Source organism: Bos grunniens, chromosome 1 (genome assembly GCF_055505025.1).
Source record: "Bos grunniens cultivar Pamir isolate PY7600 chromosome 1, Bosgru_T2T1.0, whole genome shotgun sequence".
In the NCBI taxonomy this organism is placed as follows: domain Eukaryota; kingdom Metazoa; phylum Chordata; class Mammalia; order Artiodactyla; family Bovidae; genus Bos; species Bos grunniens.
In genome coordinates, this window is record NC_141165.1 from 18,153,022 (window position 1) to 18,176,466 (window position 23,445).

At 42.7% G+C, this 23,445-nt stretch overlaps 1 protein-coding gene and 1 long non-coding RNA gene across 5 annotated transcripts; one reads left to right on the forward strand and one right to left on the reverse strand.

Moving 5' to 3' along the window:
• Nucleotides 1–3,850: 3,850 nt before the first annotated feature.
• Nucleotides 3,851–7,270, reverse strand: LOC147379071 (uncharacterized). Of its 2 annotated transcripts, none has more exons than XR_015142910.1 (2): nt 6,387–7,265; nt 3,851–5,022 (listed from the first exon to the last, which is right to left on the reverse strand). It is a non-coding gene; the product is annotated as an uncharacterized LOC147379071 (long non-coding RNA). The 2 variants fall into 2 exon arrangements; XR_015142902.1 differs by lacking the exon at nt 3,851–5,022 and adding an exon at nt 5,100–5,911 and having other exon boundaries at nt 6,387–7,270.
• A 658-nt stretch (nt 7,271–7,928) lies between these two features.
• On the forward strand, nt 7,929–14,313 carry HMGN1 (high mobility group nucleosome binding domain 1). 3 transcript variants are annotated; one of them, XM_086342726.1, is made up of 6 exons: nt 7,929–8,051; nt 8,382–8,414; nt 8,500–8,529; nt 8,612–8,662; nt 11,623–11,751; nt 13,458–14,313. In XM_086342726.1, the coding sequence occupies exons 1-6, from the start codon at nt 8,037–8,039 to the stop codon at nt 13,503–13,505; spliced, it is 306 nt and encodes a 101-aa protein (XP_086198852.1). In that variant the 5' UTR covers nt 7,929–8,036; the 3' UTR covers nt 13,506–14,313. The 3 variants fall into 3 exon arrangements, with proteins under 3 accessions (XP_086198852.1, XP_086198927.1, XP_086199010.1); XM_086342801.1 differs by lacking the exon at nt 8,500–8,529; XM_086342884.1 differs by lacking the exons at nt 8,382–8,414; nt 8,500–8,529.
• Nucleotides 14,314–23,445: the final 9,132 nt, after the last annotated feature.

A 23,445-nucleotide genomic window follows, 5' to 3' on the forward strand; every position in this document is an offset into this window, starting at 1 on the left:
TGGTATTCCCACTGGAGCAGAAGCCCCAGGAGGACAGGCATTTAACTCTTGTGCCTGTCTATCCCTAGGTCACTCTATCCCTAGGTTGAGGACACCACCTGGTAAGGGGTAGGCAAACTGTTGCCTCTTATCCATTCTTTCTCAGTTCCCCTCAGAACCTTCTCTGTCACCACCATTTCTGCCCTACATTAAGCTTGTAATTCTAAAATTCCTGCAAGCACGTCCTGACTAGCCTGAATCAATGCATGATTTTCCAAAGTGGGTCACGTGGACCCTGGGTAGAGTGGTGGTGAGGATACTTTCGTGAATGTATACAAAAGTCCTGTGGATTCTTGGGGAATTTTTAGACCTTTGTGTGTTCAGGTGATTATCTGACATTCTGCATCACCCAACATAGATTGCCACTTTTGACCAAGCATTACCTATTTTTGTGCTGTTTTGGGTGTGTGTGTATATTTGGCATCAAGTGCGACCAGCTTTCCACAGTTTATGGGTAATAATAAAACTGTAGAAATGATTTTAATTCATAAACAGTGTATATCACATGAAGCCCACGTCATACCACAGAAGGCCAAATAAAGGATGGCTTGTCAATTACACACACAAGGTGCCAGAACAATCTCCGCAGAGATCATATGGGCCAAATACCATATGCATGCAGCAATTTGCTTTTAGCAAAACTCATATTCATGTTAATGTTACTGGTTTAAATTTTACTGGTTTTGTAGAGATTTGGGGAGGCTCAAAAGTTAGTTCTAGCTTTATAATTATTTAAAACTGCTAAGTGTTGAACATTTCAACCTTAAGTTTGCAAAGGCATAAGTGGACTTTATAATAGTCATTTCAGCCCGTACTGGGGCTTGTAAGGACATTTGTTTTATACAGTATGCACATGATGTGTATGTACGTGGTTATTCATTGCAACATCCTTTGCGGGAACGAAACACGGCACAATTTGTAAAGTTTGGTCAATGGAGAATTTGGTTTTAAAATCTTTGGTACAAGGATTTCCCTGGCCATCCACTGGTTAAGTCTCTGAGCTTCCAATGCAGGGCGCGAGGGTTATCCCTGGTTCAGGAACTAAGATTCCGAAGGCTGCGTGACATGGCCCCCCCAAAATAATAAACATTTGGTACATCTATTTAGTGCACTTCAATGCAGCAATAAAAAGGAGGAATCTTAACAAGTACTCATAGGAAACAAACTCCATTAACTGAAAAATGCAAGGTGCCAAACTGTGAAAAATAAGTATATATTATATATACACTTATATTTGCATAAAGCATTCTGGAAGGATCCACAAGAAGCAGCAGCACTGGCAGCTCCTTGAGACAGCCAGACCTCTGGGGGAACAGAAGCAGAATGGAGACTTCTCTGGAAAGCATTTTGCTCTTGTGGAATTTTGAGCCACATAAATATTTCTTCCAAAAATAAACAGAAATATAACAAGTGGCATCTATAATTACATATGCTTACATACAGGCAGGTCAAACTAAAATGCCTTCAGAGGCTTGGTAGAAGACACAGGTGAGAAAAATCACCAGGGCTGGGACCCTGACACATTAGAAAAAGGAAGCCTCATTACAAGTTAGAAGGTCAAGTGTGCTGTGGAATCACACACAAAGGAGACCAGGACAAGCTGAAGCGCCCTATTAGAAGGTGAAATTACCTGATTTGGGCATGTTACAAAAAAAAAAAGTTTTACAAACTTTACTGCTGACGTGCACATGCACAGCTCCATGAACGTTCACAAAGCAAACACAACAGTACAAGTAACACACAGATCAAGAAATACAAGATGGTAGGGAAGGAAATGGCAACCCACTCCAGCATTCTTGCCTGGAAAATGCCATGGACAGGGGAACCTGGTGGGCTACAGTCAGCCATGACTAAGCACATCAGCACACACTATAATCTTAAATGGTTGTTTCCTGTTGTATTCTTACCAGAAGAGTTTGGGACTTCCAGTTCTTCCATATCCTTGCCAATATGTTTGGTCTTTTTAAACTTTTGACGTTTTAGATTAATGTGTAACGTTAAAAAAAATAAATACAAGATGGGACTTCCCTGATGGTCCAGTGGTTAAGACTCTAAGCTTCCATTGCATGGGGCCCGGGTTCAATTCCTGGTCAAGGAACTAATATCCCACATGCCACTCGGCCAAAAATTAAAAAACTAAGTTGGGCCAAGATACAAAATTACTGAAAAAACCTTTTTTTAAATAGAAGATGGCCAGCTCCCTTATGAAGCCCTCCATTGCTCTCTTCCAGTCACTAGCATCCCACCCACCTCAATTACTATCCTGACTTCTGACACACAGGATTTGTTTTGCCTGCCTTTCTGTACTGTATGAACAGGATCACACAGTACTGTGTCTGGCCTGCCTCTCAGTACTGTGCTTGGCCTCATCTTGGGTGGAGTTGCAGGCAGCCGTTTCTCATTGCTCATACTTTTCCACCTATCCATTCTCTTGTTGGTAGGCATCTAAGTTGCTGCCAGTTGGGCTTATAAAATAGTTCAGTTATGAAAATTCTATTTCATGTCTTCTTGTGAACAGATGTAAGCTTTTTTTTTTTTTGGTATGTTTTTGCAGTGGAGTTACTGAGTCACAGAGTATCTGTTTACTTTTTAAAAAAATACTAAGACTTTTCTTACTGTCTTCCAGTTGCTCCACATCCTTGTCTTGGCAACTTTAAGAAAAGTCACAAGTAAAGCAAACACCTGTGGGCCACCCATCTGTCATCACTTCTGGCCCAGTGCATTGTCAGTTCTCATGGGAGAAAGACCTTCATGAGGCTGAGCTCTCAGCACATCATTCCCTTAAGACCTTGTTGGATTCCCTAGTGGTCCAGTGGTTAGGAATCATGAGCTCTCACTGCTAAGGGCCCAGTTTCAGTCCCTGGTCAGAGAACTAAAATCCCACAAATGGACATCAGGGGGAAAAAAAGAAAAAACAAACCTTGCAATGTCTCCCAGGCCAACAGCCAGATCTCTTAGCCTGGCGTCAAGTGCTCTCTGCAGGATGCCCTTCTTTTTTCTGCCTCTTTTCACGCATTTTCCCTTCCCACTGTCAGTGTGTCCATCCATGCCACTCTAAGGGTTCTGCATGGCTGTCTCATTCTGCTAAGAACATATGCCTTGGGATGTTCTGTCTCTTAGTGGCTTCCTCTTCCACTTAGTAATTCAGGCCAATTTGTGTATTAATACTTTTCTCCCCACTGAAGTACCACCACGTTCTTGGAATTAAGTCAAGTGGGCCTTAGAAAGCATCACTATGAACAAAGCTAGTGGAGGTGATGGAATTCCAGTTGAGCTATTCCAAATCCTGAAAGATGATGCTGTCAAAGTGCTGCACTCAATATGCCAGCAAATTTGGAAAACTCAGCAGTGGCCACAGGACTGGAAAAGGTCAGTTTTCATTCCAATCCCAAAGAAAGGCAATGCCAAAGAATGCTCAAACTACCGCACAATTGCACTCATCGCACACGCTAGTAAAGTAATGCTCAAAATTCTCCAAGCCAGGCTTCAGCAATACGTGAACCATGAACTTCCTGATGTTCAAGCTGGTTTTAGAAAAGGCAGAGGAACCAGAGATCAAATTGCCAACATCTGCTGGATCATGGAAAAAGCAAGAGAGTTCCAGAAAAACATCTATTTCTGCTTTATTGACTATGCCAAAGCCTTTGACTGTGTGGATCACAAGAAACTGTGGAAAATTCTGAAAGAGATAGGAATACCAGACCACCTGATCTGCCTCTTGAGAAATCTGTTGCAGGTCAGGAAGCAACAGTTAAAACTGGACATGGAACAACAGACTGGTTCCAAATAGGAAAAGGAGTACGTCAAGGCTGTATATCGTCACCCTGTTTATTTAATTTATATGCAGAGTACATCATGAGAAACGCTGGACTGGAAGATACACAAGCTGGAATCAAGATTGCCAGGAGAAATATCAATCACTTCAGATATGCAGATGACACCACCCTTATGGCAGAAAGTGAAGAGGAACTAAAAAGCCTCTTGATGAAGGTGAAAGTGAGAGTGAAAAAGTTGGCTTAAAGCTCAACATTCAGAAAACGAAGATCATGGCATCCGGTCCCACCACTTCATGGGAAATAGATGGGGAAACTGGAAACGGTGTCAGACTTTACTTTTTTGGGCTCCAAAATCACTGCAGATGGTGACTGTAGCCATGAAATTAAAAGACGCTTACTCCTTGGAAGGAAAGTTCTGACCAACCTAGATAGCATATTCAAAAGCAGAGACATTACTTTGCCAACAAAGGCCCGTCTAGTCAAGGCTATGGTTTTTCCTGTGGTCATGTATGGGTGTGAGAGTTGAACTGTGAAGAAGGCTGAGCGCTGAAGAATTGATGCTTTTGAACTGTGGTGTTGGAGGAGCCTCTTGAGAGTCCCTTGGACTGCAAGGAGATCCAACCAGTCCATTCTGAAGGAGATCAGCCCTGGGATTTCTTTGGAAGGACTGATGCTAAAGCTGAAACTCCAGTACTCTGGCCACCTGATTCGAAGAGTTGACTCATTGGAAAAGACTCTGATGCTGGGAGGGATTGGGGGCAAGAGGAGAAGGGGACGACGGAGGATGAGATGGCTGGATGGCATCACTGAGTCGATGGACGTGAGTCTGGGTGAACTCCGGGAGTTGGTGATGGACAGGGAGGCCTGGCGTGCTTTGATTCATGGGGTTGCAAAGAGTTGTACACGACTGAGCCACTGATCTGATCTGATCTGAACCTAGGGATTATCACAACCACTGGCAGAGGGTAGGGGCTCAGTACATGTTTGTGCCAAAACTTGGAAACACTCTGATGCTATTCTTTAGAATAAATATTTACTTGCCTGAACCAGGTCTTAGTTGCAGCATGTGAAATCTAGTTCCCTGACACGAAACTGAACTGGGGCCCCATGCACTGGGAACAGGAGTGTTAGCCTCTGGACCACCAGAAGTCCCAACGCTATTATTTTTTAATGTAAACAGGAGCAGGGCGTGGGAGCGAGTAACAACCTGTGAGGGAAAAGAATATGTAAAAGATTACATATGTGTGTGTATCACTATTCTATACACCTGAAATGAACACAACATTGTAAATCAAATATACTTCAATTCCAAAAGAATTACTAACTGAACAAACATCTAAGGTTCTGGGGACGATTATTAACAGGGTTCCTACCTTTACAGAACTCCCACTCTTGTAAGGGAGACAGGCAGCAAATAACTAAACACATAAAGCAATTATGGAATGTGACCAATCATAAAAGAAATACTGCAAGGTGACGTGGAAGGAACTGAAAAGGGGGAGATTACATTAAAGGGGGACAGGATTGCCAGAATAGATCTCAAGAAGAAAAGAAAAAATTAGGGTTCTTGTCCAAAAGAAAAAGGTAAATTTTCATTTTCCCCTCTCCCCCAATTGTTCTCACAAGCAACCAATCGCACCACCTCTCCGGGCACCTTGCTGAAATATACAACGAACATGTAACTTTATACTCAGCATCAGTTCAGTTCAGTTCAGTCGCTCAGTCGTGTCCGACTCTTTGCGATCCCATGAATCACAGCACGCCAGGCCTCCCTGTCCATCACCAACTCCTGGAGTTCACTCAGACTCAGGTCCATCCAGTCAGTGATGCCATCCAGCCATCTCATCCTCTGTCGTCCCCTTCTTCCCCTGCCCCCAATCCCTCCCAGCATCAGAGTCTTTTCCAGTGAGTCAACTCTTCGAACGAGGTAGCCAAATTACTGGAGTTCCAGCTTCAGGATCATTCCCTCCAAAGAAATCCCGGGGCTGATCTTCAGAATGGACTGGTTGGATCTGCTTGCACTCCAAGGGACTCTCAAGAGTCCAGTGTCATTGCCTGAAGAATCCCAGGGACGGCGGAGCCTGGTGGGCTGCTGTCTATGGGATCGAACAGAGTCGGACATGACTGAAATGACTTAGCAGCAGCAGCAGCAGCAGCAGCAGCTAGTTAGTTAACAGATGTGGCAAGAACTGGAGATTGGGAGGTGCAATCCTAAACTGACAGCTCAGTAATGGTCTCAATGACACGGTGACATTTGTGGAAAGACCCACAGAAGGTGAGGAAGAGATGGCACTGGTCTGAAGCAGCACAGGAAGCATTCCAGGCTGAGGGAACAGCAAGTGACAAGGCCAGAAACAGTGATGCCCAGCCTATTTGAGACTGGTAATGAGAACCAAGGGGAAAAACCTTTTGAAGTGGGCCCATTGGCAGAGGACCATATAAGCCACTCTAAGAACTTAAGACTTTTTTTGGCCAAGCATTCCCATGCATCTGGGAATGTTAGTTCCCAGTGCATGCATGTGTGCTCAGTGGAGTCCAACTCTTTGGGACCCTATAGACAATATAGCTCACCAGGCTCCTCTGTCCATGGGATTCTCCAGGCGAGAATACTGGGGTGGGTTGCCATTTCCTCTTCCTCACTCAGGGAAGGAATCCCCACCTCCTGAAGTGGCAGGCATGATTGTTTACCGCTGCACTATTTGGGAAGCTCCTTAGTTTCCGGACCAAGAATCAAACCCACAAGCCCTGCAGTGGAATCCCAGAGTCTTAACCACTGGACCGCAAGGGCAGTCCAAGACTTTCTTGAATGAGATGGGAAGGCAATACTTATGGATCAGGAGTTAGAGTCTGACTAGTGGTTTCGAAAATTCATTTCTACAAAGAGCAGCCTCATTCTTTTTCGCAGTAGCTCATTATTCCACTATGTGATAGTGTCATGGTTTATCTGGAGCTCTTCAGTGGTGGACTTTCAGTCTGTTTTCAGTCTGTTTCTTCCTCTCCATGAACTCCAGTTAACACTGTTCTGATTAAAAACTTCTTCTGCAGTAACTCAAGTGGTCCTTACAAGCAAAATTTTCTTATTCAGTAAAGAAACTGGGTAACGTGCTCTCACTGGTTCCCAGCTGACTCCCAGCGTGAAACTCTTTTTTTCCACCTCAGAAAGGTAGTTGGGTCAGGAAGTGGTTAGAAAACAAGCAAGAACTGGGTGGGCGTTCTTGCCCTTTCACTTCAGCGCAGGAGAGGATCGGCCGGCCAAGGGATCTGAGAGTGGGTCCGCGCGTCCTCGGCTTGGTGGGTGTGGACTCAGACGCCCACTGAGCTCCTGAGACGAACCGCCAGCACCCCCAGCCCCTCAAGGGACGGACAACTTTTTTTAAAAAGCTATACGAAAAGACCCGACCAGGGTATACTGGTTGGGAATCCAGCGCCGTCGCAAAGATCCGCGCCTGCGCAGTGGCGCCCCGCGCGGACGTTCCTTCCCACGACCTTCCATCCCGCGCCTGCGCATTAAGACCGCAGGCCAGCAAGACTGTAAACCTAGTAGATAGCTTTTCTTAACGACTGAGGTGGGGAAAATTGGTTCGTAGTTAAACCCGTTGTCTCTCCCTTCCCATTCTGTGAACTATAAACCTTCCGACCCAACTGCCCCTACAGAGAAGGGACTCTAACCTCGGGGTTTCCCTGGCGCTGGCTGGCGACCAGGTACCCCGGAGGGTTGTGGGTGGGCGCACACGGAGACCACGTGGCGGGCGTCCGCCAATCAGCGTGCAGACCGCACTTTGCGGCTCGGCTTCAAACAAACTACCGTCAGGCGAGAGCGGCCTGTGGGGCCCCGCCCCCTCGCCTGGGTCTGGGGCCCCGCGAGACGGCGGGCGGGTGGGGGCGCCGAGAGCGGGGGCGGGGCGCAGTGGTCGAGTGACGGCCGGCCTCACCTATTCGGGGTGCGGGCCGCGGAGCGGTGGACCCCGCAGCCAATGGGCGGGGGCGAGGGCGAGGGGCGGCCCGGCCGGCGGGGAGGGGGAGCCCGCGGCCGGGGGACGCGGGGGGAGGAGGGGGCGGGCTCCCAATCCGGTTCCATCCGGTTCTCCCACCACCCCCGCCGCGGGTCCCAGCAGCTCGGGCGGCGGGAGGAGCGGCAGCGGTCAGGCTACTCAGCTTCGCGAAGGCTCTCGGCGCGCCGCGGCCCTCAGGCACCCGGCTCTCGCCCGCCCCGTCGCCACGATGCCCAAGAGGAAGGTGAGCAGTGGCCGCGTCCCGCACACGCCCACTCCGCCGCCCGGCCGTCCCCAGAGCCCCGCGAGGCCCAGGCCCGCCGCTTCCTCTGCAGCGCTGGGCCGGGAAGGCTGCCGAACTTGCGGCGGGCGGGAGGGCTAGCGCACGGCGGCCTCCGTGCCGCGTTCTGGAACGTTCGGCAGCCCGAGGAGCCGGGTGCGAGATTCGAACGCGGCGGCGGGAATCCGCTGACGTCACGCGGCCGGGCATTGTTCTCGCGCTCAGACAGGCCCGGGGCGCGCGGGCACTTTTGTTCACGGGCTGTGCCCACTCGCCCTCTTCTTTCTCCCGCAGGTCAGCTCCGCCGAGGGGGCGGCGAAGGAGGAGGTAAGAACACGCTCCGCTCCCGGGGGTGGGCTAGGTTTGCTCCGCACCGCGCATTCCTTGCTCATTTTCGTTTTTTCTCCCAAAGCCCAAGAGGAGGTCGGCGAGGTTGTCAGCTGTAAGTAAAGCGAGCTCCCTAACCTTTCTTTTCCGTGGGTTCGAACCTAGGGAAGAAGCTCAGTGTTACCTTTGTCTTTCAGAAACCGGCTCCTGCAAAAGTGGAAACGAAGCCAAAAAAGGCGGCGGGAAAGGTAGGTTTCAGACTCAGCCTTTAGAGATCATGGTGTCTTTGAATTGTTGCAGGTCTCTAACGGTTACTGTTGGCAACGGAGGTCTTAACTTTGAGACTCTGCAAATCAACCACAGTTTGTTGTCACAGTCTGCCGAAAAGTCGTCGGAGGGTTATTTTATTTACCACTTTAGTTTTATGTTATATAATTTCAATAAACAGTGCCTTTTTGCAGTTCAGTGGCTCAGTGGTGTCCGACTCTTTGCGACCCCATAGACTGCAACATGCCAGTCTTCCCTGTCCATCACCAACTGCCTTTTTTAGTATGAGAAAAATTCAGTGAATGTAGTCATCATCCTGGCTTACGAGAGTATAACGTATCACATTAGTGCTGCTCCAGAATTTGGGAAATTTAAATTCTGAAACTGAAAATATTGAATAACTTTGACTCACCAGGGTAATTCATTCTTTGTAATGTGTATGTTATGGTTAATGGTTCCCTGTTGGTTCTCTGTTGCATGTTTGGCCTTCCTATTCTGAGTATCAGAAAAGCTAGGACTGAAGCCAGGAGATGGGGACTGTTTTTGCATATGAGGTTTGCAAAGCAAGGTATGGGATTATACCTTATGTGCAGGGGGAGATCAAAAATTATATTCTCTGAGAACATTCCTCTTTTAAGATTATTTTGTATAGTTCATGTGAAAGTTCTCTAAATTGTTTTATCCTGACATTCTTTAAGATGATCGTAAATAGTGTTGCTCTGGAATAGATTCCTGATTGCTTTATTCACATGGAGAGTGTTTGGGTAGTTGTTGGATGTTTGTATTTTGAAAATCTAAGTTGGGACAGCAAAATATGTGTACATCATTTGTGACTCTTTGGATCTAGCATTGATACCACCCTCTAAAGCTCTTCTTTGTTCTTCAGGGGAAATTCCTGGTGTGATTAACTTCTGTTAACTCAAAACTTAGGTGAAAGTTTGCTATTAGAAGCCTCCTCTCCCCTCAGTCTTCATTGTTATCTCCCCTTTCCTAAGAGTATAGGTGAAAGCTAAATACCGAATAATACCAAAAAATTTTCCTTTGTCTTTATTTAAACATTGTACAGAGCTGAGTGTAAAAATTTCAGAGTTTTCCCAATAGAAAGTTGTTTTGTGATCTTTTCAAAGTGGATTTAAAGAAGGTATAGGTGTAGTAGGCCAACTTGGAATTTCTCAGACCTGAAAATGAAGAATTCCATACGAAAAATCAGTAAAGGGAAACTTCATGAATGCAGGGAAAATAGATCTTGTTGGAAAGTATCCACTTGTAAAGTATACTATTACTACTCGTCTTTTATTATTTACTTTTTCAATAAACCAATTGGCTAAAATGCTATGCTTGTTTTCTTTTACATCTTTTTTATTTACCTGTCTCTGTTTTAATCTGTCCTAAAAGTTTGGGGTTTTATTTTGTTTTTAATGAAAACAGTTCAGAGACTTCCCCAGTAGTAAGTTTGTTAAGACTCTTGAGTTCCCAATGCAGGGGACCCCAGATCGATCCCGGGTCAGGGAACTGAAATTCCACACGGTGCACAGTGCGGCCAAAAAGAAAAAAATCAAATTTTACTATCAGTTGCATTTGGGGCCATTAGATGTAATTAACGTTTTTCTTCTTCCCTTTCAGAGGCCAACAGGTAAGTTTTCACGTGTTCCTTGAGAAACAAACCTGTCGGCTCAGTTTCCTAAAGGAAAAGTGATGGGAAAAGGGAGAAGTTTTTCTTCCGTTTAATTTTAATAAAGTAGTATTGTCTTCATAATTGATCCACTTTAAAGCTTTAAACAGAAGGTAAAGCTTTTGGTGTATTGATTACCATTCTATAGATGCGTAGATTTATTTTCTTTCATCTCGATTTCCGGCTGTTAGTAGTTAAAAGTGATATTTCAGTCTAGGCTGTTATCCACTTAAGGTTTTATACTTTGATGATGCTCTGATAGCGGTTATGAAATTAATGAGAAATCTAAAGCAATCAGATTGTTAAAGAATTATTTTTAAATGCAGAAAGTGTTGTGACACTTCATGGTGTGTCTATATGTAGCAGTGTTGCCCCAAATACGTTTGTTATTAGATGATTTATTGTTTATTCTAAAGATACTCAGTTGCTAGTGGTTGACTTGCTGTCATGTATGGAATGCCACTATTGGCACAGAATCCATTCCACTGATCCCCCGCTCCCTTAGCATTAAAGTTGTAAGGTCTTCTGTATCTTTGTGGCTGTTTAATGCAAGTATTGGTCAGTATTACGCAACTCACTGGTGACTTGACTTAATTTGACTGTTAACTACATCCTCTACTTATAGGAAATATTTGTTAGATTTCTCCTTCCCCACTGGTGGATCGAATCCAGAAATACTGTTGTATATTATTTTAAAGCGGCATAACCTTTGAAGGTCTTTTATCATCACATACCTGTGTGTTTTCAGATACTTCATATGCCTAAATGAAATTATAAACTCGATCTTTTTAGCTATTGATTATGTATCAAGGGACTAACTGGAGCAGGGTAATCAATCTGACCTTACAACATGGTGCTTTTCTCAGGTGAATCCTCGGGACAGTGGTTATTTGATAATTTGATTGTTGTTCCCACTTAAAAGAAGTTTGGGGGTGGGTAGGGTTGGGGGCTGGGAGAGAGCCTTGCAAAAATTCTTCAGTTTGTCTGTTCTTTCCTGTTGGAACTTCAGAGAACAGTGGAGAAGGAGTTGCTGAGGCTTTAGATGTAATTGTCTTGAGTCTGGTGAGGCTTGGTATACAGGTGCTGTTAGGACCTCAGCATGCTATGTGGTCCTGTTTGCTGCGGGCTGACCTTGAAGTCTGTCCTGTAACTCAGACTGGCAAGCGGCAGCACTAACACTGCAGCTATGGTAGGGACAATTCCTAGCAAGTCAAAAAATGTTGATAAGTGCAGAGTTGATACTTAAATATACTCTTACTCTTATCACAGGATAAATCTTCAGACAAAAAAGTGCAAACAAAAGGGAAAAGAGGAGCAAAGGGAAAACAGGCGGAAGTGGCCAACCAGGAGACTAAAGAAGACTTACCTGCAGAAAATGGAGAGACTAAAAACGAGGAGGTCAGGAGTGTGTGTGTGATTTAATTTTGACTCTCAACAGTGAATAATGTAGCAGATAAGACAATCTTTATAATATTGAACAAAGATTGTATTTTGCTCCAAGTGGGCAGAATATTTTTTATGAATTTAGATAATATTTTAAATTTTACCTTTAATGGGTTTTTTTTTTAACTGTAAACATGAAATCGTACACAGAATTTTACATTCAGATTCACCATTTTTATTGTATATATGTTTATTAATTGCTAGATTTTTTTTTAAAGATTTCTTTTACTAAATTATTCTTCTTTACATAATGTAGGGATTTTGTTTAAACATTCTGGTCTTTTTTTTAACCAAATTGCCATCTGTAGATCTTAATAATTTTGTTAGTTTCTTTTTTTAATATAAATTTATTTTTTAATTGAAGGATAATCACTTTACAGAATTTTGTTTTCTGTCAGACCTCAACATGAATCAACCATAGATATACATACATTCCCTTTGTTAGTTTCTAATATTCTGGATGTTCCTTTAAAAATTTTTTTAATCCATTCCGTTAATTTTTCACATTTTTCTCAACTTTTATATAATGAAGTTTTTCTTAAAAGTAGCCACTTGTCTAGATTTAGGTAGTAACTTCGATCAACTAAAAGGGTTGATGTCCTCAATCTATCCTTTTAAGCTCTGAAAAAAAAGATTTTACCTATAAAAATAAGTGGGTTTCAAGGTTGTGGTAAATAACTAATACAATTATAAGGGGAGAATGTCACCTTCTAATCCCTTTTATCAAACTATAGTTGATTCTCATTATCTGTGATGGTTGTATTCTATAAGGTTGCTCCAAATACTGGATAGTTGCATGTAGTGGAAATACAGGGTTAGAGTCTCAAAATACACTCATTGCAACATTTCCATCAACAGATCAAACCATAACCTTAAGTGCGTGTGTGCTTAGTAGCTTCAGTCATGTCCATCTCTTTGCAACCCCATGGACTGTACCCTCCCAGGCTTCTCTGTCCATGGCATTCTCCAGGCAAGAATACTAGAATGGGTTGCCGTGTCCTTCTCCAGGGGATCTTCCTCACCCGGGATCAAACCTGAGTCTCCTGCATCTTCTGCCTTGCAGGTGGCTTCTTTACCACTGAGCCACCAGGGAAGCCCCCAACCTTATGTGCATTCATGCTTAATACGTGTTTTTGAGGAATTATAGAACGCAGGGCCAAGAGAGGCAGCAGTATAACTTGTGCTTCAGTCAAGCTGTCCATTGTCGGTTTTCTCCATATACACAGATGTACACCACAGCCTTGTTGCACATAGTCTTGAAAAACACTAGACTTGTCTAGTCAACATTTTCTCCACCATGAGGACAAAAAAAATTGATACGTGTAGCACTAAATAGACTGTGAAATAAATGCTTGTTTACAGCGTTAGAGCTGAAACAAGCAGGGTTAGCTGAGACTGCGTGTCAGGTGACTCATGGTTTTACTGCTATGTATTTGCACAAGACCGTGGGAATGCCATCAGTATTGATTTGGGGTTTACAAATAACTTGTAGTGAGTTGTTGAATTCACCAGTACAGAATCTACAAATATTGAGGGTTGAATGTATTTTTAAGACTTAATAGTACAATGAGGAAAACTTATTATAAATGCTAAATATAGCATTGATTATAGCAATGATGCAGGAGTCAAATGTTTGATCACTTTTTTTCATTGATTTGCAGAGCCCAGCCTCTGACGAAGCAGAAGAGAAAGAAGCCAAGTCTGATTAATAACCACATACCGAGTCCTGTCAGTGGTCCCTGTTTCCCTTCTTGTACAATCCAGAGGAATATTTTTATCAACTATTTTGTAAATGCAAGTTTTTTAGTAGCTCTAGAAACATTTTTAAAAAGGAGGGAATCCCACCTCATCCCATTTTTTAAGTGTAAATGCTTTTTTTTAAGAGGTGAAATCATTTGCTGGTTGTTTATTTTTTGGTACAACCAGAAAATAGTGGGATATTGGATACGGGAGGCTTTGATTGTCTTGGGTGTCAGCTTAACATTCCATAGATGGGGGGTAGCTTTTATATCCTGTAACACAAAAGCATACTAAATGGCAGTTTGGAGTAAGTTGTGCATTTAATGTCTTGAACACTTTAAATTACTTCTCTTCCCATATCGTTTTGGTAGAATTATTTCCTACAGCAAACCACTTTTTGATCTTGGCTCTCCTGGTCAGAATTTTGTGCACTATACTATAACATCTTTGGTCGTGGTAGTCCAGTTTTCCTAGTAACTTGGTTAATGTGCTGTGAACGATTGACAGTTTGGGTATGTAGTGTATATGATATTAAATTGTGAATCAGTGGGACTTATGATGTAACAACATATCAATATTTGAAGATATTGGTACTTGATATCCTGTTAAGGGAAGTTTGCTCCAAATTTTAAGCTGGAAAGTCACTGGAATAACTGTTATGAATCACAACTACATGATATTTTAGATTTCTGGTACATATGTGAAGAATTGTGTACAAATTGAAATGTCTGTGTAGTGATCCTCAAAACAACCAATAAAATCTCAGTTATAAAAGAATTTCATGAAATGCATGTATTAAGTTCTGGTTTAAATTTTATATATATATTTATTTTTGGCTTAGTGACTTGGAGGATCTTCATTCCCTCTCAGGAGTGAAAGCCTGAAGTGTCCTGACCCTTGGACCGCCAGGGAGTTCCCTAGATTTTAAAGAATTTCCGTGTGCGTTCTTACTTACTTTTTTCTATAATACTTCTACAGTGTACCTTGCAGATATTTTTGTGACCAAATTGGCTTTTTGGGAAATGAGCGCCTTGTTCTCTGAAGCAAAATAAATACCTAATTACTACTTTTCTTATGAAGTAAGCTTTAAATAATGAGTAAGCTAGAACTAGGTGTGTGTGCATATTTTCAAGACTTGTTTTCATGTGTATTGTCCTGTTTTCCCATCTAAATAGTCTTCAGAGATAATACTGGACACCTGTGCTGATTTGGTAAATGCAGAAGTGGGGCCAGAGATAGCACTTTGCAAGGGTCAGCACTGAAGAGGGAGAAGCCATGGAAGAGAGTTTAGAGCTCTCTACACTTGATGTTACACCACATATGGATTTGATGAGTAGGATGCATGAGTGCTTTAGAAATGACTCCTACAGGGTCATAGAACTCTGCAAAGGCTGTGTGCCATTTGAATGGCCCCAAAAGATCAGAGTTCACAGGGAGTGGCAAGATGTGGCATCTTAAAAAGTGAAACTACAGAAAAAAATCCAGAGGACATTGGTTTGGGTTGAACTGGTACCAAAAAGAGGGCTTTGCACAGTCATCAAGATAGTATGGTACTGGCACAAAGAGAAATACAGATCAATGGAACAAAATAGAAAGCCCAGAGAGAAATCCACGCACATATGGACACCTTATCTTTGACAAAGGAGGCAAGAATATACAATGGATTAAAGACAATCTCTTTAACAAGTAGTGCTGGGAAAACTGGTCAACCACTTGTAAAAGAATGAAACTAGAGCACTTTCTAACACCATACACAAAAATAAACTCAAAATGGATTAAAGATCTAAACATAAGACCAGAAACTAAAACTCCTAGAGGAGAACATAGGCAAAACACTCTCTGACATACATCACAGCAGGATCCTCTATGACCCACCTCCCAGAATATTGGAAATAAAAGCAAAAATAAATGGGACCTAATTACAATTAAAAGCTTCTGCACAACAAAGGAAACTATAAGCAAGGTGAAAAGACAGCCTTCAGAATGGGAGAAAATAATAGCAAATGAAGCAACTGACAAACAACTAATCTCAAAAATATACAAGCAACTCCTACAGCTCAATTCCAGAAAAATAAATGACCCAATAAAAAATGGGCCAAAGAACTAAATAGACATTTCTCCAAAGAAGACATACAGATGGCTAACAAACACATGAAAAGATTCTCAACATCACTCATTATCAGAGAAATGCAAATCAAAACCACTATGAGGTACCATTTCACGCCAGTCAGAATGGCTGTGATCCAAAAGTCTACAAGCAATAAATGCTGGAGAGGGTGTGGAGAAAAGGGAACCCTCTTACACTGTTGGTGGGAATGCAAACTAGTACAGCCACTATGGAGAACAGTGTGGAGAGTCCTTAGAAATCTGGAAATAGAACTGCCTTATGATCCAGCAATCCCACTGCTGGGCATACACACTGAGGAAACCAGAATTGAAAGAGACACGTGTACCCCAGTGTTTATCACAGCCAGGACATGGAAGCAACCTAGATGTCCATCAGCAGATGAATGGATAAGAAAGCTGTGGTACATATACACAATGGAGTATGACTCAGCCATTAAAAAGAATACATTTGAATCCATTCTAATGAGGTGGATGAAACTGGAGCCTATTATACAGAGTGAAGTAAGCCAGAAAGAAAAACACCAATACAGTATACTAATGCATATATATGGAATTTAGAAAGATGGTAACAATAACCCTGTATACGAGACAGCAAAAGAGACACTGATGTATAGAACAGTCTTTTGGACTCTGTGGGAGAGGGAGAGGGTGGGATGATTTGGGAGAATGGCATTGAAATACGTATAATATCATGTATGAAACGAGTCGCCAGTCCAGGTTCGATGCACGATACTGGATGATTGGGGCTGGTGCACTGGGACGACCCAGAGCGATTGTACGGGGAGGGAGGAGGGAGGAGGGTTCAGGATGGAGAACACATGTATACTTGTGGTGGATTCATTTCGATATTTGGCAAAACCAATACAATATTGTAAAGTTTAAAAATTAAATTTAAAAAAAAGAGGGCTTTGGCAACCCTTGGAGAATGTGAAAATTCTTGATCCTGACGCTAATAAAACTTGGTTGCTCAGTCATGTCTGACTCTGGGACCCCATGGACTGTAGCCCGCCAGGCTCCTCTGTCCATGGGGTGTTCAGGCAAAAATACTGGAGTGGATGGCCATTCCCTTCAGACACTTTATAAGTTTTGATAGAATAGGTCAAAGTGCATATGCAAATTTAAAGGAGCTGAAACATTTTGCTGTGTGAATGGCTACTTATGCAGTTTTTGGGTACCAGAATTTCTAGCAGCTGTTTCTCACAGGTTAAGGGGTATCTAAAAAAACAAAGAAAATAGTTGTAACCTTGTAACCCATCTGGCAGTCTTTATTGTACTACCCAACCATCCCACCCCTAAGAACATGATACATGTTTACAGTCACAACTATTTTCTTATTCTGAACTCAGTGCTATAATAGTACGTTTAAAGAGACATTAATTTTCTTAAAAAGTGAACTCTTAAGTGGATGTTCCCCTCAGCTGTCAAAACTATTACTTAAAAACTATGTCTTAGGTATGTATACCTATGGCTGATTTGTGTTGATGTTCACAGAAACCAATTCTGTAAAGCAACTGTCCTTCAATTAAAAAATAGGAAAAAGAACACCACTTTGAGGCATCTTTTCTGGGATCAGTACTCAGGAAAAGTTTCATCTCCTACACTTTGAACAACTAGTTCTGAACAACGAGAACCAAGTGATAGGAATGGTTGAGTGGACATCAGTACAGCAAACCTCAAAGGACAAGGAAGAGAACTGTTTAGTAATAATGCTGACAAATAGAACCAGACCTTCCCTGGTGGCTCAGCTAGTAAAGAATCCACTTGCAGTGTGGGAGACCTGGGTTTGATCCCTGGGTTGGGAAAATCCCAACTGGAGAAGGGAATGGCTACCCACTCCAGTATTCTGGCTTGGAGAATTCCATGGACTGTATAGTCTATGGGGTCACAAATAGTCGGACACGACTGAGTGACTTTCACTTCACTGACAAATCTTACAGTTTCATTTGTTAGCTAGGGAAGTCAGCAAGAGCCCTGTATTTGGGCTTGTCTGATGCTGGGAGGGATTGGGGGCAGGAGAAAAAGGGGACGACAGAGGATGAGATGGCTGGATGGCATCACTGACTCGATGGACGTGAGTCTGAGTGAACTCCAGGAGTTGGTGATGGACAGGGAGGCCTGGCATGGCCTCAAAGGTCACAAAGAGTCGGACACGACTGAGCGACTGAACTGAACTGAACTGAGGTTGGAGTTGACCTTCAGATGAATCCAATTAGAGGATTTAAAGACCAAAGCCTGGTGCGTGATGCAGAGATGCATGATAATCACAGAGGCCCCAGAAAAGAGTTGTAGGGGTGTTGGGAAGCATGTGCAAAAGTCTGTGAGGTTGGGGACAGGAATTAGGGGATTTGGCAGGTGCAGGGAGGAGAAATATGTATGTATGTGTGTGTAATTCGAGTACAGGAGCAATCCATGCTCACTGGGGGGAAAACTGCAGGAAACAGACAAGCTAAAAACACCTGAAATTATAAATCACTCTCTAGGCAACTATTTAAAGATGCGTTTTTCTCAGATCCTTTTCTGTGCTTATATGAATTTACAAAATTGGCGTCATACATTTTGGTTTTCTTTTTTCGGTTGTGCTAGGTCTTCATTGCTGTGAGCAAGGATTTCTCTAGTTACAGAGAGTGAGGGATACTCTAGCTGTGGAGCTTTGGCTTCTCATTGTGGTGGCTTCTCTTGTTGCAGAGCATTAGCTCTAGGGCACGGGCTTGGTAGTTGTGGCGCATCTCCTTAGTTGCTCTGAGTCATGTGGGACCTTCCCGGACCAAATATCAAACTGCTGTCCCGTGCATTGGCCAAGTGATTCTTCTATCCAGAGTACTACCAGGAAAGTCCTTTTTTCCATTTTTATTTTTTGCTTTTGGCTGAGCCACACAGCTTACAGATCTTATTTCCCCAACCAGGAATAGAACCTGGGCCCCTGGCAGTGAAAACACAGAGCCCTTACCACTGGACCGCCAGGGTATTCCCTCTACATCCAGTTTTGTAGTCTCTCCCATACTGTGAACTTTTTCCCTAGGTTAATGAGTATTCTTCCATAGCATTTGTAAGCACTGCGTAGTATTTTATTTCAGGAATGTAATTTGCCAGACATTTTCCCCATTAAAACAAGCATTGTGAAACTGAAATATGGGTGATTTCTATTAATCTCTACAGATAAATTCTAAGTATATATCTGCCTATTACAATCCAGAGTTGTTCCATCACTTAATTGCAAGGCAGCTGAGAGTTTGAAAACATTAACCTTAAATAGGTAAAAAAGAATCTTAAATAGATGATGGGAAGCAGCTCAGAAAGTAACAAGTTGGTTTTCAGATCATAATTGTTTAGGATTACATTTTTTTTAAAAATTGAAAAATACAATCATTTAATCCTGGAAGCTAAAAATAATTGTTTTCAACATGTTGGATTTTCTTCATATATGTTTGGGGTTTTCTTTACAATTTTTTTTAATTTATCTTTGGCTGTACTGGGTCTTTGTTGCTGCTCGGGCTTTTCTCTAGCGGTGGCGAGCAGGGGCTACTGTGGTGCTCAGACCTCTCATTGTGGGGACTTCTCTTATTGCGGAGCATAGGCTCTAGGGTGCCTGGGCTTCAGTGGTTGCAGCTCCTAGGCTGCAGAGCACAGGCTCAGCAGTTGTGGCCTATGGGCTTAGTTGCTTCGCGGAGTGTGGAAATTCTTGAATCAGGATTGAACCCATATCTCTTGAATTGGCAGGCAGATTCTTTGCCACTGAGCCACCAGGGAAGCTCTGGGTTTTATTTGTAAAATGTTTTAATATTGGCTTAATAGTTCGTTGTATGGCTGTGCCATAATTTGGCCATCACAGTTTTTTTTAATTAGGGATGATATTACTCATACTCAGAAATAAGTACAGTATACTAAATCCCCATGTTTCAGTCAACCAGTCCCCAAAGCCATCCAACATGACCAATCTAGTCCATCCTTATTATTTTGAAGCAAATAAAGATGGATATTTTAAAAATACCTATAAATAGGAAACGAACAGAATGTACAGGAAGCAAATATTTACATAGGTGGTAAAAATTGTTCATTTATCTTTGAAGTTTTACATGTTTGGTCAGGGTTTCATGCAGATTCAATTTAACAAGCTGCTGCTGTTTTAAAAAGAAAAAAAAAATCTGGTGTAGTTCCACCTATAATAGCATCAGACACTGAATCCACTTGGATTTTTTTTTTAAGTAAGAAGGTGTTTGGAAATTTTGGGAGGGCATAGAAATGGAACATGATTGGTAAGAAAGTTGCTCTTGAAACCACAGAGCAGGGAGGCAAGAGAGAGTCTGGACAACGTGGTACAAATGCAGGTCTGAGTCAAGGGTGGTTACAGCAGCTGCACTACCTTGGTTGCAGAAGCCTGTGACCCCACCAGGGAAGGGGAGAGGGACTGGTAATAGGACTTAACTGGAGTGATATTAATGCCTATTTCAGAAGGTCCAAGGAGTTAAAGCAGTGCTGGCACAGAGCACGCAATAAAATGGTTGTTCGCTATTGGTCAGTCACTAAGTCGTGTCCTACTCCTTGCCACCCCATGGACTGTTTCCCTCCAGGCTCATCTGTCCATGGGATTTTTCAGGTAAAAATACTGGAGTGAGTTGCCATTTCCTTCTCTAAGGTATCTTCCTGACCCAGGGATAGATCCCATGTCTCCTGCTTTGGCAGTCCAGTTCTTCACTGCTGAGCCACCAGAGAAGCCTGCCAATAAAATTTCTGATGTTGTTATTCCTCAGTGATTCTCAGAGCTTACAGTACCTAGATTCTTGTTAGACGTATTCCCCTTTACACCGATATATGTTTTCAGTGCAAAACCTTAGACAATACATTTGATTGAACCAACTTTAAGTTGAGTGCTATAAATGAGAACTCCGGCTCGTAAGATCTGGCTGTGTTTACTCACTAGAATGTGGCATTGGTTAAGTCCGATAGTGTTCCCTTACATCTTTAACGTACTGTAAAGGCTACTGTTGCATTTTAGGTGTAATTCCTAACTGTAAATTCTGCTAATATTACTTTTTATCTCGGAAAGCAGTTTTTTGGGAGTTTTTGTGGTTTTATGGAAAGAACTTTGTTACCCAGAGAAAATTCAAGTTGAAAAATGTATGAAAGCAAATGATACATTCAAGTAACATATGAAAAATTTTGAATATACTAATCTGTTATGCATGATTTATAGAGAGGAAAAGCTGAAAGTCTTGCATGCTTGGATGTGTCTGTATAAGGTGATGGTTGTTTATCAAAATATGCAAGATTAAAATTTCCACCAGTGCTGACTTGGGCTTTCACAAGAAATGTATTTAAAGACAGTCTTAGCTGTTGTAGCATGATTTCTCACTTTCTGCTTCACTTCTTATTTATTTGGCTGCTTTGGGTCTTAGTTGCAGCATGAGGATCTTTGTTGCATCACGTGGGATCTTCCGTTGTGGCTCCTGGACTCTCAAGTTGTGGCCCATGGGCTTAGTTCCTTCTTGGCATGTGAAATCTTAGTTCCCCAACAGGGATCAAACCTGACTTCCCTGGACCATGTGGAAGTCCCCTTGCTTCACTTCGTATTCATCTTTGAAGCCAAAGTGAACTAAATATTGAGTGACATGGGTGTGTGCTCAGTCACTCAGTTGTGTCTGACTCTCTGTGACCCCATGGACTGTAGCCTGCCAGGTTCCTCTGTTCATGGAATTCTCCAGGCAAGAATACTGGAACCAGTTGCCATTTCCTACTCCAGGGGATCTTCCCAACCCAGGGATAGAAACTTGGGTCCCTTGGATTTCCTCCATTGGCAGGTAGATTCTTTACCACTACCATTCAACTAATTTACCTGAGCTAATATTATATGCAGAGTACATCATGAGAAACGCTGGACTGGAAGAAGCACAAACTGGAATCAAGATTGCCAGGAGAAATAACAATCACCTCAGATATGCAGATGACACCACCCTTATGGCACAAAGTGAAGAGGAACTAAAAAGCCTCTTGATGAAAGTGAAAGAGGAGAGTGAAAAAGTTGGCTTAAAGCTCAACATTCAGAAGACGAAGATCATAGCATCTGGTCCCATCACTTCATGGGAAATAGATGGGGAAACAGTGGAAACAGTGTCAGACTTTATTTTTGGGGGCTCCAAAATCACTGCAGATGGTGATTGCAGCCATGAAATTAAAAGAAGCTTACTCCTTGGAAGAAAAATTATGACCAACCTAGACAGCATATTCAAAAGCAGAGACATTACTTTGTCAACAAAGGTCTGTCTAGTCAAGGCTATGGTTTTTCCTGTGGTCATGTATGGATGTGAGAGTTGGACTGTGAAGAAAGCTGAGTGCAGAAGAATTGATTCTTTTGAACTGTGGTGTTGGAGAAGACTCTTAAGAGTCCCTTGGACTGCAAGGAGATCCAACCAGTCCATTCTGAAGGAGATCAGCCCTGTGTGTTCTTTGGAGGGAATGATGCTAAAGCTGAAACTCCAGTACTTTGGCCACCTGATGCAAAGAGTTGACTCACTGGAAAAGACTCTGATGCTGGGAGGGATTGAGGGCAGGAGGAAAAGGGGGTGACAGAGGATGAGATGGCTGGATGGCATCACCGACTCAATGGACGTGAGTCTGGGTGAACTCTGGGAGTTGGTGATGGAGAGGGAGGCCTGGTGTGCTGCGATTCATGGGGTCGCAAAGAGTCGGACACGACTGAGCGACTGAACTGAAGTGAACTGAATATGAATAAAATACTTTTCTTTAGATATCCAGATAAAAAAAGCCTGGATACTTGACATTGACAAGGAGCACACTGCTCTTCTGAACTTTGGAATTCAAAATGGGTCTTGGCCAGCATTAAAAATGGGCACTTTTCTCTATGAAGAAAAATAAAAGATTTGACTGACTAATGTAAAAGATCTGAATAAATGGGGAACACAATGTTCCTACAAAGAGTCAATATTTAAGGGTGACATCTCTTAATGTGATGCAATTCCAATCAGAATATTGGTAGATTTTCCATTAGGAATTGGAAAGCTGAGTCTAAAGTTCATCTAAAAGATAAAATTGTGAGATTAGCAAAGAATTTTTTTGATAATAAATATAAATAAGAGAAGTCTTGCTCTATCAGATATCACAAGCTCCTATAAAACTACAGCAATAAAAGCCATATGATTTTTGGAGCAGAAATAGAGAAAAAGTCAATAAAACAAAATAGGCCAAAACAGATTTACTACAGGATAAAGATAGCATTTCAAGTCAGTCAGGAAGAGACCATTCAGAAAAGATTTTCAGTCCAATTGGCCATTCCTTTCAGTTCAGTTCAGTTCAGTCGCTCAGTCGTGTCTGACTCTTTGTGACCCCATGAATCACAGCACACCAGGCCTCCCTCTCCATCACCAACTCCCGGAGTTCACCCAGACTCACGTCCATCGACTCAGTGATGCCATCCAGCCATCTCATCCTCTGTCGTCCCCTTCTCTTCCTGCCCCCAATCCCTCCCATCATCAGAGTCTTTTCCAATGACTCAACTCTTCGCATGAGGTGGCCAAAGTACTGGAGTTTCAGCTTTAGCATCAGTCCTTCCAAAGAAATCCCAGGGCTGATCTCCTTCAGAATGGACTGGTTGGATCTCCTTGCAGTCCAAGGGACTCTTAAGAGTCTTCTCCAACACCACAATTCAAAAGAATCAATTCTTTGGCGCTCAGCCTTCTTCACAGTCCAACTCTCACATCCATACATGACCACAGGAAAAACTATAGCCTTGACTAGACGAACCTTTGTTGGCAAAGTAATGTCTCTGCT

Bases quoted from the DNA above. Each gene is read 5' to 3' on its own strand.
- HMGN1 (XM_086342726.1), top strand. The intron at 8,530-8,611 runs GTAAGTAAAGCG...TTTGTCTTTCAG, and splicing joins GGTCGGCGAGGTTGTCAGCT to AAACCGGCTCCTGCAAAAGT. The intron at 11,752-13,457 runs GTCAGGAGTGTG...ATTGATTTGCAG, and splicing joins GAGAGACTAAAAACGAGGAG to AGCCCAGCCTCTGACGAAGC.